The 14,408-nt window shown below is 44.4% G+C and overlaps 1 protein-coding gene across 1 annotated transcript; it reads right to left on the reverse strand.

Moving 5' to 3' along the window:
* Positions 1-4,134: 4,134 nt before the first annotated feature.
* Positions 4,135-6,474, reverse strand: LOC119153930. Its single transcript, XM_037400938.1, has 2 exons — positions 6,234-6,474; positions 4,135-5,633 (listed from the first exon to the last, which is right to left on the reverse strand). Exons 1-2 carry the CDS (start codon positions 6,433-6,435, stop codon positions 4,717-4,719), a joined length of 1,119 nt encoding a protein of 372 aa, XP_037256835.1. The 5' UTR covers positions 6,436-6,474; the 3' UTR covers positions 4,135-4,716.
* Between the last annotated feature and the right edge of the window lie 7,934 nt (positions 6,475-14,408).

A 14,408-nucleotide genomic window follows, 5' to 3' on the forward strand; every position in this document is an offset into this window, starting at 1 on the left:
GCCAGTAGCAATCAGTGCATTTGGCACTACACTAATGCTTCCAGCCAAACTTGTATCACAACACATAAAACAGAGCATTCTTCACCTATCTTGTTAGAAAAAAAAATTGCTTTTCCTTCAGATATCTTAAAATAAGTTTATTTTTTATGCCTATGCAGATTCCAAGTTTGCAACATTAGCAATTACAAGCCACCTGAGATATAATTTACAAATATGAAATGAAACCTCTTCAGATGTTTCCCCTGCCACAGCAGGGTAACACAGTGCTGGCATGTTGTGCCCAGTGTGCTGCCATTACAGCTGTGACAGAATATCAGTGTCCTCCTTGCTATGGAGTAGAATGATCAAGTCTCTTCAACGTGTAAGTAAACATCACAACTGATGGATATATGTATCTAAGTAGAAGGAAGCAGTCAAGGTGACGAAAGACTTCTAGGTACCCAAAAGGAACTTTGGGGACATTTCAAGTCACAAATCAATTGAACTCCTCAATCTTTAAGGTCTTCTTTTGCTAGCTCGTTCCCATCCAAGTGCTGGTTGCAAACAAGAAAAAATTTTGGGATATGCAATTCTTTGCAATTCCAGATAGTGTCAAAAAGCCTCCTCAGCACTTTTTGTGGCACAATTAATTCTCTACATAATCACTGAAAAGAAAACCCTAAGACATTTAAAGGCATTTGTGTATTTATCCTTAACTTCTGGACTTGAGTCTTTGCTATCAAAGGACACAATGCTGCTTCATCAGACTAGCAGGGGATGCTTTCATTCTACAAGCAAGAAATACTCATGGATCCTGGTGCAAAACCTGATAAAGATGCGATGTAGTTACCCGCTTCATTTCTAGTAGATATGAAGCTATTTCTTGCAGATTTCATCCACTTCAGGAACATGAACTCTGAAGTCAATTTCCAAAATGAAAATTTTAGCTGTGTAAGAATATAGGCTTTATACTTCATTATTCAGTACTATAGTAATTAATGGGTAACATTATCTCTGTCATTCTAAAGACTGTGTATTTGATATAAGCATCATAAGCAGAATAGAATCAAAGGCATACCAACCAGGTGTACAAAGAAAGTTTTGGGGTTTATTAATAAAAAATACAACTAGTCACTTCCCCTTTACTCATGTAAACAGTCTAATTACAACTTCTACAATTTATAATTGTTGAATTTAAGTAAAGAGTTCAAGCTTCCATGCAGATAATTATTCACCAATATCTCCACATAACATAATGAATTCCCACAGCAGTGATCAGTAGTACAAGAGTAATTTAGCTCTTTCTGGAGTCCATATGCTTAGCCTTTCACCCTTAACATGACAAAAATGTGTGAAGTCATTAATTAACATCATAAGAAAAAATTGCAAGTTGAAATAATTCCCCATTTTGCTTCTTAAATACCCTTCTTATATCCTCTTCTGCTTCTCTTTAGGATCTTTAAAAGAGTTAAATGGAAAAACCTTGCAAATATTGTTAGAGATCACAATTTTCAGATACTGAACTGATGAAATATGAAACTCCTAACATTCAGGGAAAAACAGGTCTCATTTAATTCCCAGCTGTCTCAGTTTTATCACTTAAGAGGACACCTATAGCTCCAACAAGTAATTATAGATCAAACCCTGCATTTATAACCCTATTACATGAAAATATGTCAGCCTATCAAAACAGGGCTTTTTGAAGTAATTACCTCTGAAGGCTCTGCCTTAAAAACAAATTTATCTTCTTAATGCTTGGATGATAACTCAGTGAAGTTGTAACTACTTAATTCTTCATCATTTCTCCAGCTACTTCCTAGATGTTACTTCAAATTAGGGGGGGGGGGTACAAGCCCAAAATCTCTGGCTACAGCTACAGAACACAGGTATAAATAAGAACAAAGTTAATTCTTCTGCTTCATGTATCACACAGACATAGAAATTACAGATAAGACAGATATCCGTATTCCCAGTATTGTAGAGCAATCTTCATGGCATGTATTTGCCAGATACCAGGTGCCCCAGAAGACAGACATACCTCTAAGCTTTTAAAAGAGCACATACATTAATGCAGCCATTCCTGCCTTACTAGAACATCCCATTTGCACTCTAAAAATATTTCCAAGGTTTTCCTGTTTCCCCATTTGGGAAACACTTTAGTGCTGAAATCAATTAAACGGGAGAGTCCTAGCAGCGAGTTAAAATGGTCAGGCACATCCACTGAGCTGGTTTTGTACCACATTCATTTTGCAAACTCCTGGGGCTGTAACAGTGGTGCAGCTACTTTGATCTACTTGTACAGAGGGCTAAAGATGGGCAGATCACTTATTGTCACAGGTAAAACAGACTCAACTTGGGGAAAATTAATTTTTTGCCAAATAAAATATTTGAGTACTGGGAAACAAAAATATGAACTGGGCAGTCCCTTAACCTCTTCCTACAGAGGTCCCCCACCACCAAAACCATGCTACACATACCCAATACAAACACCTTTCACAGCAAGGCAACAGACAGCACTAGAAGCTGGCATGCCTGCGTACAACGTAAGCCAGCAAGCAGAAGCATCACGTGCATGGGGGGTGGGGGGGGTGGGAGTGGTGGCAGCAAAAAACGCATAAAAGCTTCCAGAGAGCACAAAGCAGCTCCTTATGCAGGTATGTTCCAAGTGTCTGTTCAGCCTAACCAGCAGCAGCAGCTGGTGGGCACCTCAGGATAAACTCCTGGGCAGATGCTGCATTTGCATCCCCTTAGCTCTATTTAAACTTGATTCCATGCATGGGAACAGAAATTACTATACAAGCATTTCTAGCAAACAAAGCCACACAATCAAAAAGCTTTTAGCTGAACTGCAGTTACAAAGATCTCAGATACGGTCATAACCACAGAAGTCTCACTGCACTGTAGTTAATTCCCACAGTGAACACAATGTCACTCATAGTAAAGAGTAGCAGATTAGTGCTGCCCTACATAGACAGCGTTAAATTCTACCAATCAGAAGTCTCAGAAATCATGGCTAATTATCCACATGGAGATCAAGTGAGCATTAAATTTCAGGTTACACTTCTATAACCCATAGTTTTGTTAGAGACGCGCATAGGGCAGAGTAAGATACAAAGCTAGCCTGATCAGCAATCATCATGGTCCAGGTTTGGAGCAGTGCTGGTAGCTCACCACAGTTTCTGGCCAGGGGACCATCTGACACATCAACTGCCTTCCCAGTCCAGCCGTATAGTGAAAAACATACTCCAACACATGCTATCCAAATACTATAAATGCTATAATTACAAAATTACAAGTACTCAAGCCATTGTATTCACAATTATGGTTGAAAACTCCTCAATTTTAAAAAAAATAACTTAAAATTCAGGCAAAAAGAGTAGGCTGAATTAAGGACAGCAAGTATCATATCCTAAGGAAATCATTAACTGTTAAATGAACCATGTGCTATTTCTGTTATTGAAAATACTGATTAGGCTAATTATGCTCAGAGGGAATTGGGTCTAGAGGATTAAGCAAAGTATTTTCAGAGGCAGAGTTTGCTGAGCAGGAAAGCTGCTGTCCCCTATTTAAGCAGTACAAGGATATTACTTTGAACATCTTACAATTATCGATAGAAATTGCAGAAAGCTCATCCTTTGGTGTTTGTTATTGGGCTAATAACGTAGCTTATATTTCCCTTTTCACCTTAGTGACATGTCAGTGCTAAAAGCGTGCACCTATGCAATCCAACTACCTCCTGTTTTACAATGATTACCACCTTAAAGTCTCAAGAGTCTTCCTTCAAAACTTCAGAGTCTGCTTGTCATTCATTGCTGTCAAAGCCAAGACTACAATTTCTTCTGGGTAAAGAGCAACAATATTACTAGTAGGCAGAGACTGTTTTTAAAAAGTGATATGGAGAAATAGTGTGAAATGGGGACAATGGACATCGATTGTGATTGTATATGTCTGCCCAGGAATGTGGGTATGGTGACTAGTCATGGGTGCAGTGTCTGGTCACACAGGCACACAGCCTTGAGGAGACTCCTACAGTTTTGAGGAGACGCCTGCCCTTCTTCCTCTAACAAAAGGGGCTATTTTAAAAAAGAATGAGAAAAGGATGAGAGATATTCCAATGCTATCTAGAGGGAGGGAGTGCTAAGTCTCCTTGCTGGAGAAGATCGGATGGCCACAAGAACTTGAATCACCTACAAACCTGCAAGACCACCACATTCCAGGCAAAGGACTGATAAGCTAATTAACATACGAAGCAAGAGTAAGCGGCTTTAGGTAACGAATATATATAGGCGTTAATTGAATATTCATTTGTTTTATTGTATAAATGTGAGATGGTTCCTCACTTCGGGCATGCACGCTTGTGGAGGAGCGATCCCCCGTGCCATCTGCGCACAATAAACATACCTACTTTATAACTTTCGAGTTATAGAGTCTAATTCTGCACGTCAAAAGGAAACGTATACTCACACTATACAAGATAAAACTGTCTGCAGACTTGCTCTGACAAGACAAGACAGACAAGGTCCATGCACAGCAGGTTTGACACCCCACCACCAACACTACAAACAGCACAAGCAGCTACTGTGAGTGACCTTCACAGATCACCCCACTTCGAGGTAGAAAATTCATTACAGGCATTATACTAAATTACTGTCAAAGACTAGAAACTACACTATTAAAAGCCAGCTCTACAGAAAGAAGGTAATTCATTAGCTTCCATTTCACCGTTGGCCTCCATGGCTATGATCTCTCTGGCATCACACAGGGCCATCTTGCTAGGCGAGTGACATCTTCCCTGGGATACCCACAGCGTGCAGCAGTGGCAGCAGTCCCCAGCCAGAAGGAATGCACACCATATTGCTCTGGGCATAACCCCAGCAGCCGCAGGGCACATCGGAGAATGGTCAGGAACTCCCTCTTCGTTACAGTAGTGTTATCAGAGTGCATAAAGAGTGGCCCTTCCAGCTGTGAACGAACTATCACGTAGCGATGGAGGGCCAGAACAGGGCACACCCACGGCTCTCCAGACAGCCCAAGGCTGATGAGTTGTCTCTCCTGAGCCACAGGAGAGTTACACAGGCAAAACACCACTCTCCTCTCCATCAGCTGGAGATCACTCAGGTACAGCAGCTCAGGCTGCAGTACATTATGGTGCTTTGCCACCATCTCACCTATCCGAAGTGCCCCAAAAAAAGCTACAGTAAATAATGCACGAAACAGTAAGCATTCATAAGGAGTTATGCATACAGACTCCAGAGCTCCTAAGAGAGATCGCAACACCTCAATTGTTACAGGCAAGTATTTATCCCTTAGGATGCCCACTTGACATTTCAACCCTACCACCATACAACGGGTTACAGCGTCTTCCAGAGGATCAGGGTTACCAGTCAGTTTTGATAAGTAAGACAGTGCTGCCACATACATGAGTGTCTTTGAGGATGAACGATGAGATTCTACAGCCAAAAAGTCTCTAACTTGCTCCTTTGGAATTGGCCAGGCTGCAGGCATTCTCATGCTTTTCCTAAAGAGAAGGAATTTCTTCAGTCCTTCCAGGTAAGCTTGCCAAAGCCTACTATCTCCTGAGCTCTCCAACAACGACAACGTCTTCAGCGGCCAAGGTCCCAAGGAATGTTTCTGAGGACAACTAAACTCCCTTCCTACAAGACAGTTCACATGTTAGCTCATGCTGACAAGGGACACAAGCATGTCACTTAAGCAGCAATAAAAATAGCATTCTTCAGTGCAATACACCCCTAGACAATGCTCTGCTAGTTTATCTGATTAAAGACAAATTCACACAAAGCTACACCCAGAGCTGTTAAGACCAAAGACATTTTTCAAATGGGAAACTACAAGCAACATACCAGGCCCATTTCAGGCACTAGATCTGGCAACACTCTGGGAACGTACAGGTTTGTGGAGTAGCAATTGACAAGAGAAGCAAAAAGCATTTTTAAAACCAAGCCTTCCTGGTATGGCTTACAGAAATAGCAACTGCAAAGGGCACACTCCAGCCAGAAGGCACTGTATTTCCAAGCCTAGGAAGGGAAATTCTTTCGAGGCCTCCTTCCAAAAGCACATGAACTCGGGCAAAACCAGGGAAAGGCTGCCCAGCAAGAGCCACAGCGGGTCGCTGGTGGCTGATTTTGCCCCCCACCCAGAACCAGAGGCCAGCCCCCATCCACGGCGGGGCAGGTGCTGAGCCACCACCACCGGGTGTCCTGGGAACCTCGCCACAGAGCACGGGCCGCACTTACCAGCCACCGCCACGCCGTCCTCCCAGGAGCTGCGGGGCTGCGCCACCGCCTCGGTCCCCCACGCTGCTCCTCGGCCACGATGCAGGCAGGTGGCTGCCTGCGCAGTAAGGCCCAGCTCCAGCCACTCCATACCCGGCTCCCGGGCCAGCAGCAGCATCATTTCCCAGAAGGGGGCGGCCGCAGCTGGGGCACCGCGGGACATAGCGGAACCAACGAAGGCCAGCCGCTGTCCCCCCACGGCCCTTTTATAGCCGCGGAGCCGCTCGCAGCGCCCCCCTCCGATTGGGCACTCGGAGTAGCTCGGAGCGCTGCCATTGGTTGCCCGCCCAACGCGTTGGCCCTGGCCTTGCCCAGCGCGGCAGGTGTGGCGGCGGGCGTTGGCGGGGCCGGAACCCGCGGGCCGCCTGCAGGGCCGGGGGCGTGCGGGTGCGCCTCACCCCAGTCCCGCCCAAGCCTGAAACAATTGGCGGACTGGTAAGGTTAAAAGGTGTCTAAGGTTACCTACCTGTGCTCCTGGGGGCTCCGGAAGGCCTCCTGCAGAGAACAGCTGGCTGCAGCTGACTCAGCTCTGAATTACTCCCCGGCCATCCTTCGCCATTAATTACAGCTGGCCCACCCAGGTGATTTGTGCACAGTTTAATGTGATGGCTGCCCCTTCTACCGCAGCCACCCCTGCTGAATCCCAAGGCAAAACAAAGCAGCCAGGCTCCATAGCTGGCAGCCTGAGCTTCAGCTTGCTGTTTTCCTGCGCGCCCTCACCTCCTTTGGTGCCGTCATCTCCAGAATGGCAGATCAGCCTGATCCTATTCAAGATCCTGTTACTTGTCCCATGATAATGATATAGTGAAAAACCTAGAACTCTGCTGCAGACAGAAGCTACATAGATAACAGAAACATTAACATCTGAGAAAGAGCAAAGTGCAGGAGCTTAGCACTTAGCCCTGAGAAGGGACAATTAGTACTGATGTAGATGAGCTCAACAAAAATGTAAATAAGGAGCCTTCTGACGAGGATGTGCTAACTGCTAAAAGAAAATAAACCAGGGTAAAATAATTGTGGTAGTAGGAGATCAGCGACCTCCTACTCAAATGGCCCCCACCCCGAAGAAGGTGGATCCCCCATATGGGGATCATGCTGATATAGATCAAAACCAGCCCAGTGGACATGTATTACCTTGGCATGTTTAGAGTGGACAATAAGGAAGGACTAATCGTTTGCTAGCAGATGTTTTAAGATAACAGAAACTAAATAACAAAGACTGCTAATGAATGCAAAGATAAACAAGAACTTCAGGTAACTGCAAGAAGGTGAAAAGTACATCTTGAAGAGGCGCTAGAGGGAGAAGATTCTGAATGTTCAGAAACCTTATGTATATACATGACTTTGTATAATAAATATTGGACTGTTTGTTGAAACAGTGTGCAAACTAGGAGGAGGGATCCCCCTTGCACCTGGTGCCGCAATAATCATACCTGCTTTATAACTCTCCTCGAGCCGTAGAGTTCGATTCTGCGTGTCAATATCCAGGTTGAAACTTGGGGCTGGCCCTTCAAATGGTAACTAGTCTCCTGTAACTATTGAAGTGTTAAGATCTCTCCCTGGGACTTGGAGTCTCCTGTCGCTCTCCTCAGGGTGTGTATGGCGCCGTGTAGTGTTTACCACAGCCTGTTCTGGTGCCCTCTTTAGAGAAGAGTTGGTGGCAAATCACCAAAACACAGCACAGCCAGAGCTTCTGTGCTCGAGTGACCTCCAGCTGACTGAAGGGAGCGCAAACCTTTGTATGTATCTCATATAGGCCAAGAGACGTATTTGATCCAACCGAGGTTATGTGGAGAGATGTGGGTATGTCCTGCTGAAGCTCTCCATGTCTATGTGGCAGCGTGGCCGCAGGGAGAGGGCCCTCTGTGCGCTCGGATAGCATGGCAGTGATGAAGAGGGAGTTCCAGACTGCCTTCCACTATGCTCTTGGCCTTGCTGGACTTCCTCCAAACCAGTACGGTGTTCATTCGTACTGGCTGGGGAGCTGTAACAGCAGTATCTCATGGATATTCTGATGAAGCTGTTAACAGAACAGCAAGGTGCTGATGAAGATCCTGAAAAAGACATGGTTCCATCTTTCTGTTGGGCTTCCATAGTAAGGGGTATCTTCTACAATGCAGAAATCTTACACTTTATACAGACTAAATTTTCAGTGCTCTGTAAAGTTTCAAAGAAGGGGAGTAACTGGTACAAAGTGACTTTTCTCACCAGTGATGGTTTTGAGACTGTTGTGACTTGTGGGTCAGTGTGCATGCTATTCAGCATGGCTGTTCTAATTGTGTTTTGACCTTGTATAATCTTACATTAAACTGCATTTTCTTTCTCTAGTCTTTCTGTAACACCCTGGTCAAAGGCTATTCATCAGTGGTGACAAGATGATAAAGCATGTATCCTTTCTACTGTCTAGTGTAATGAGAAGTAAAGCTAGCTGATGGTTGGTGACTGGAAGCTGTGAGGTTGGAGGGAGCGTAGCTGCTAACTGAATATGACACGAGCAAGGAAGCCGACCCTGTTGTCCAAGTTGGAGTTCCATAGCAGCTGTTGCTGTAGTTTATCTCCTCACCTGTAAAAACCTTCACCTTAACAATTCTTAGGATCCTTTGCTAAATCCCCCTTGAAAGGATGTTTCCAACCCAGATACTGACCAAAACCAGCCTTTAATTGAAATGTGGCTAACACATCAAAGATGACACTGATCAGTTCAAATGATCCTTTGAAGCAGAGAACAACGTAAGTTCACTAACACAAACAACCCTCATTCTGTAATTGGAGCACTTGTTAAAGAAAGACGCTTAATACAGATTAAATAACTAGTATCTGAGAAGCAGGATCATAAGAAGGTTGAGTGTCACCTTTACAGTAATAGCATCCCCTGTAGTGCATCACATCAGCATGCTCAGGAGCTACCTAGGTGACAACTAGGTATACAGAAAACAGCACCATACTACACTTTCAGTACCCAATCTAGTTTCCAAGAGGATCTTTAGTTACATAAATGTCTTGCTCTGCTCTCTGTGCAGAGCACACTGCAAAGACAGAGCTATGATAGTCAACAACAATCTGTTAATTCCCTGGCATACATTTGGTAGCTCCCCTTCTACAGCTTTACTACAAGCTGTTGCAGAATTAGCACACTGTGATGCTGACGCTGAGTCCCAGTCATCTTGCATGTATTGATGAATGTGAAGTGGTATGTCAGAGTGGCTAGAACTCTCTCTGTGACTGCAGGGTAGTTGGTTTAGTTAAAATATCCACATGAAGAGTGTGCCAGAGGAAGCAGAGGTCTTAGGCTGAGTGATGAGAGACAGAAGGAAGAGTTTGACTCACCAGCTTTGGTTATTGAGGAAAGCCAGGGAGAGGACATGCCTCAGGAGTGAGGGGAAAGACTGGTTTGTTGTGAGAATGCAAGGAGGGTTCTCTGGGTCACAAATGTTTTAGTCAAGAGGGAAAACAGATTTGTTAGGGAAGGAGAAGCAGGATTCTGCTTTGTGCATGATGGTAGGGATGGAACTGACTGCACAGGCCCAAGTGTTTGCAGGCATGACTGCTCAGCCTTATGCTGTGTAATCACACATGGAGTCCTGGATTGCTCTTTCATCCTGAAACTCAGGGCTGGCATGCAGCAATGACAGGTTGGAGGACCTGTTTGACTGTCCTTTGTGCTACCAGAAAAGTACTGATGTACATCACAGAAGCATAGCAGGCTGCATTAACCAAGACAGCAGGGGGAACAGCAACCTTGAGACTGTCCTTGGGTGTGTAGTTCTTTCCATTCCTACCCACCAGGTCTCTGTTAAAATCCACATGTGAAGTGATAATCTTTTCAAGGCTGTGAGGAGAGTGCTTTTAGCTACCACGATGGTAAATGCTCTCATTTTACTGCTCCTCATTTTCTGAAATGGAAGGGGATACTGGCCTGTCTTAGATAGAAACCAGGGTATTCATGGTAGTAACGGTCATGGCTTCACACTAAGAATCTCACAAGATAGAAATGTGCTGTTTCTCCATATTGATGCAATTACAGCTCACCTAAGAGATGGGATGAGAAAGGATGTAAAGCACATTCTAGTCAACTCAAAGTCAGGAAAGCCTCTCTGGGTGTTCCCAGTGATGATGTCCATTGATGCCAAGCAAGCAGGGAAGAATGGTGTGGGGGAAGAACTCATAAAAATCAGCTGAATGCTGCTGTGCAGAGCAGCTGTCTCACAATGGTTCCTCATCAGCTCTGTAAGCAGTTCCAAATGTCAATGGTTACTTTTGTTCCAACAGGGAAAAGAGCTCCTGAACAAATGCTTAACGCTGTGCTGTACCTACATGTTCACAAGTGTTTTCCCAGCTGGATGAATGAATACATGGAACGAATATGTTCCCTCTCTGTGCTGTCTCCTTCACCTAGCACATTTTGCTTGGTTAAACCTGAAGCAAATATAGAAACAAACATAGATTAAAAATAATAAGATTAACTTTATCTTGCAGATCTACAAAGGCCAAGTTAGAAAATGGCATATGTTGGTTCTGCTGCCAGAAAGTTTTCATCAAATTGGGTCCTAAAAACACCTCTGTGAAGTAGTATTCCTGGGGCGATCTTCTTGAAGTGCAACCACCCATAGCTTTAATTGCTGTGTATCCTGCGGCTCGGTTACTGCAGCAACAACTCCTGGATAACAAAGCCAGGCAAGGGAAAGGAAATTACATTAACTTAACTGATGCAGTGTTAAAACTTCCCAGGAGCTTTCCCTGCTGGATTGCTAAGCATTGTGCACATCACAGGGGCGAAGCTTTGCATTACAGTGTAAAACATTCTGTAATCCATTGGGCACAACAGCACTAAAATGCAGCCACTTCCTAATGAAGGGAAATCAACTGAGAACTTAAACATACAAATTTAACCTTGTTTTACCCTAGCAATGTGCCAAGATACATGCAGATAGATCCTTTACCGATAGATACTTGTTCCGTTTTTATTCAGGCTCAGTCTTTTATCAGTGTGGCAAAATCATGTAAGCATGATCCTCAAAAAGTCAAGGTAAACTAATGCAAAGACTAAGGTAGCACAGAAACTCCTTATGAAAATCAAGCCTTAGACACCATATCCTACAACTTTGGACTTGGAGATCCCAAACCTTAAAATTATTAAAGCTTGTGTTATTTCACATATGCATTCTGTATTAAGTATTTATAAAGATATCTAACACTCATTAGCAAAAATTCCAACAGTTTTATGTAGGCTGGACCCCAATATCCAGTACAAGCTACTTGTTTAGAATTACCAAGCTCTTTATTTCCTGGCACGTTGCCCTCTTTCCTTCAGAAACTCAGATTTACTCTAAGATTAGGTCAATTTGGAACCAAGTCTTGCATCTCAGCTTGGCTTTCACGACAGCATCTGTAGCATTAGCTGCTTGGTCACTTCATGGCACACACCCTCCTCTCACCCCCAGTTACTTCATGGTACACACCATGTCTCCATGCTACAGGCATGTTGTTACAGCTTGTTTGTTACTAACCTTTGGAATTAAAACCTTTAGGTGGTTAAACAGCAAAAATCATAGAAGATTTTACTGAAAATGCACCGTTGCTGGTCATGCAATAGAATAAACCAGGACATGTAATACTAGTGACCGGTATACCCTGTGTGCAATGCCTGAGGGAAATTTAACAGTAAGGTGAACTTCCACAAGCATGGGAAGAACAGAGGCAATGCGTATTGCCTGTGTAGCTCCAGCAACCCACTTAAGCATCTTGGTCCTGTTACAGTATCTCCTCCAAGTCTGAATATATGGATGTAGCTATCTTTCTGCCACTGAGGTCACATCACTGTCAGGGCATTTTCTGTTGGCTTTTTTTTTTTTTTTTTAAATAAAGACACTATTTATTCAGTGGATATTTAAGTTTTAGCCCTCAGCTTATCCCTGATTTTTTCATGTCTGGACATGAAACGATTGCCAAAAGCTAGTTCTTCAAAAAGTGTTTCTGGCCCTCACCATGTAATTCACAAAGTGGGTTCTGCAAGTGCCCACACTGCACCCTTTTGGCATACTTTGACACCTTCACAGAAGCCCACCCACCTACTACAAACCAAAATGTTAAAAGGTGTTCAGGAGACACATCCACCGTTGCCTGAGAGCTGCTTTGCACTGAGTTGTGCTTGCAGGCGGCAGTGTGAGCTGTTCAGGATACGGCAGCTTGCAAACTGATGCCAACCTCCTGCCTCAAGCATGTTCAGCCCTCAGACCTGTCACTTTCTGCAAGGCTTACTTACAGCAGTCACCCGTACAGACACCTGAAGGGAACTAGAGGTGAGACCAAGAGATAGTGCATAACATTCAGGACCCTGCTGCAGCCACACAGATCACCTGCTGCTTTCATGGTCAGGGAGCAACCAGTGGGTTCAGTGCACTGCAAGCCAATATCTGTCCATGCATCCGTACGTGCATTCATGCATGTGTTCACCCATGTATTCGTTCATCCATGCATCAACCCAGAGGTGTGGGTAGGAGATGACACTTGCAGGGTTAAGAGCTGTTCAGACCCAGCTGGGCTTGCAGGACAAGCAATGGCTATCACGGGCCACAGGTATTGTCTCCACGAGGGTCTCAAGTGCTTTAGACCTGTTTATTGGGCAAACAGTATGCATGGAAAATGTACCATACCTAGGCAGCTTGCCAAAAGCTGCCTGTATTTTTATTGGGCCTGTTTTGGCAAAGTTTAAAAGAGGCAGGATGACTTTTCCCCAGACATCTTGACATTTAAATGTGTCCCAGCTTGGTGAGCCTCCATTTTGTTGGAGGAGAAATGTTGACAAGCGGGGCACAAGTAGTGAATCCTGCACAGTGAGTAGCTGCCTAAAGGAGGAGGAGGCAAAAATGTTTAACTATTGTCTGACCAGGCATTACAGGCTGCCCCTCTGTGGGCTGCACTTTGCTGGGCAGGTGTTCCAGTACTCAGGGCTGTCACCTGCCCTGGGCCTTTGTCATGCAAACCATATGTCAAAGAGTTCAGAGGGTACAAAAGCAGCCAACTGCTCCTCGTGGTGAAGCAGCACCAAGCTGTTCCTTCAGATCACAGAAATGCAAGGTCACCGTTTCGACCGAGGACATGGTCCACCTTCTTGGGGCACCCCGAGGCAGGGCTGCAGCACCTCCATTGCTGGAGGACTGGGGTGGGCGCGGACCCAGCGCACAGCACCCCCTCCATGGCAGCGGTGCTTGGGGAAGAGCTGCTCACCGCATTGTGGCCAGGGCCTGTTGGACCACGGGGCTGTGCCTCCACGTGGGGGCCAGCAGCTCCATGGCCAGTGCCTTGTCATGTGGGGTACAAACCGTACACAAGTGTTGTGTTGCAAGTTATTTTTTTTCCAAATTCTTTTCAGCCAGTAGGCAACATGCACTTCCCGGTGAGCTGGCAGTGCACAGCCCCTTGCAAAAAATGCATTTCACAGAAGCCTGCTGCACCTGGTGAAACAACACAGTGAACTACCTTGAATTTAAACTGGTGTGCCGAATATCACCTCCTGACCTGTTGCCATATGGCTGGAAGTTTCGTTTGAAGTTTTCTTTATACAGCCCAAGTGAACACAGCCTTTTTGGCAGCTATTTCTGGCACAGAAAGGAAAAAGGGCCCTGTGGTTAAGCTGTGCAGACTTCCACAGAAAGAGAGAAAGGAAGAAAGGAAGGAAGAAAGAAAGGAAGGAAGAAAGAAAGGAAGGAAGAAAGAAAGAAAGGAAGAAAAAGACAGGAAGAAAGAAAGGAAGGAAGAAAAAGACAGGAAGAAAAAAGAAAGGTAGGAATGAAGGAATAATAAATAAAGAAAGAAAGAAAGGAAGAAAGGAAAGGAATAAAAAAGAAAGATAGAAAGAAAGAAAGAAAGAAAGAAAGGAAGGAAGGAGGAAAGGAATAATAAATAAATAAAGCAAGGAAGCAAGGAAGGAAAAAAGGAAGGAAGGAGGAAGGAAGGAAGGAATAAGAAAGAAAGGAAGGAAGGAAGGAATAAGAAAGCATGTAAGAAAGAAAGAAAGAAAGAAAGAAAGAAAGAAAGAAAGAAAGAAAGAAAGAAAAAAGGAAAGACAAAGTCAAAGTGAATGCCTGAATGTGTGTCTGAGTGTGTACCTCAGTGAGTGTGTGCCTGAGTGAGTGT

This window comes from Falco rusticolus, chromosome 1, assembly GCF_015220075.1.
Source record: "Falco rusticolus isolate bFalRus1 chromosome 1, bFalRus1.pri, whole genome shotgun sequence".
Classification (NCBI taxonomy): domain Eukaryota; kingdom Metazoa; phylum Chordata; class Aves; order Falconiformes; family Falconidae; genus Falco; species Falco rusticolus.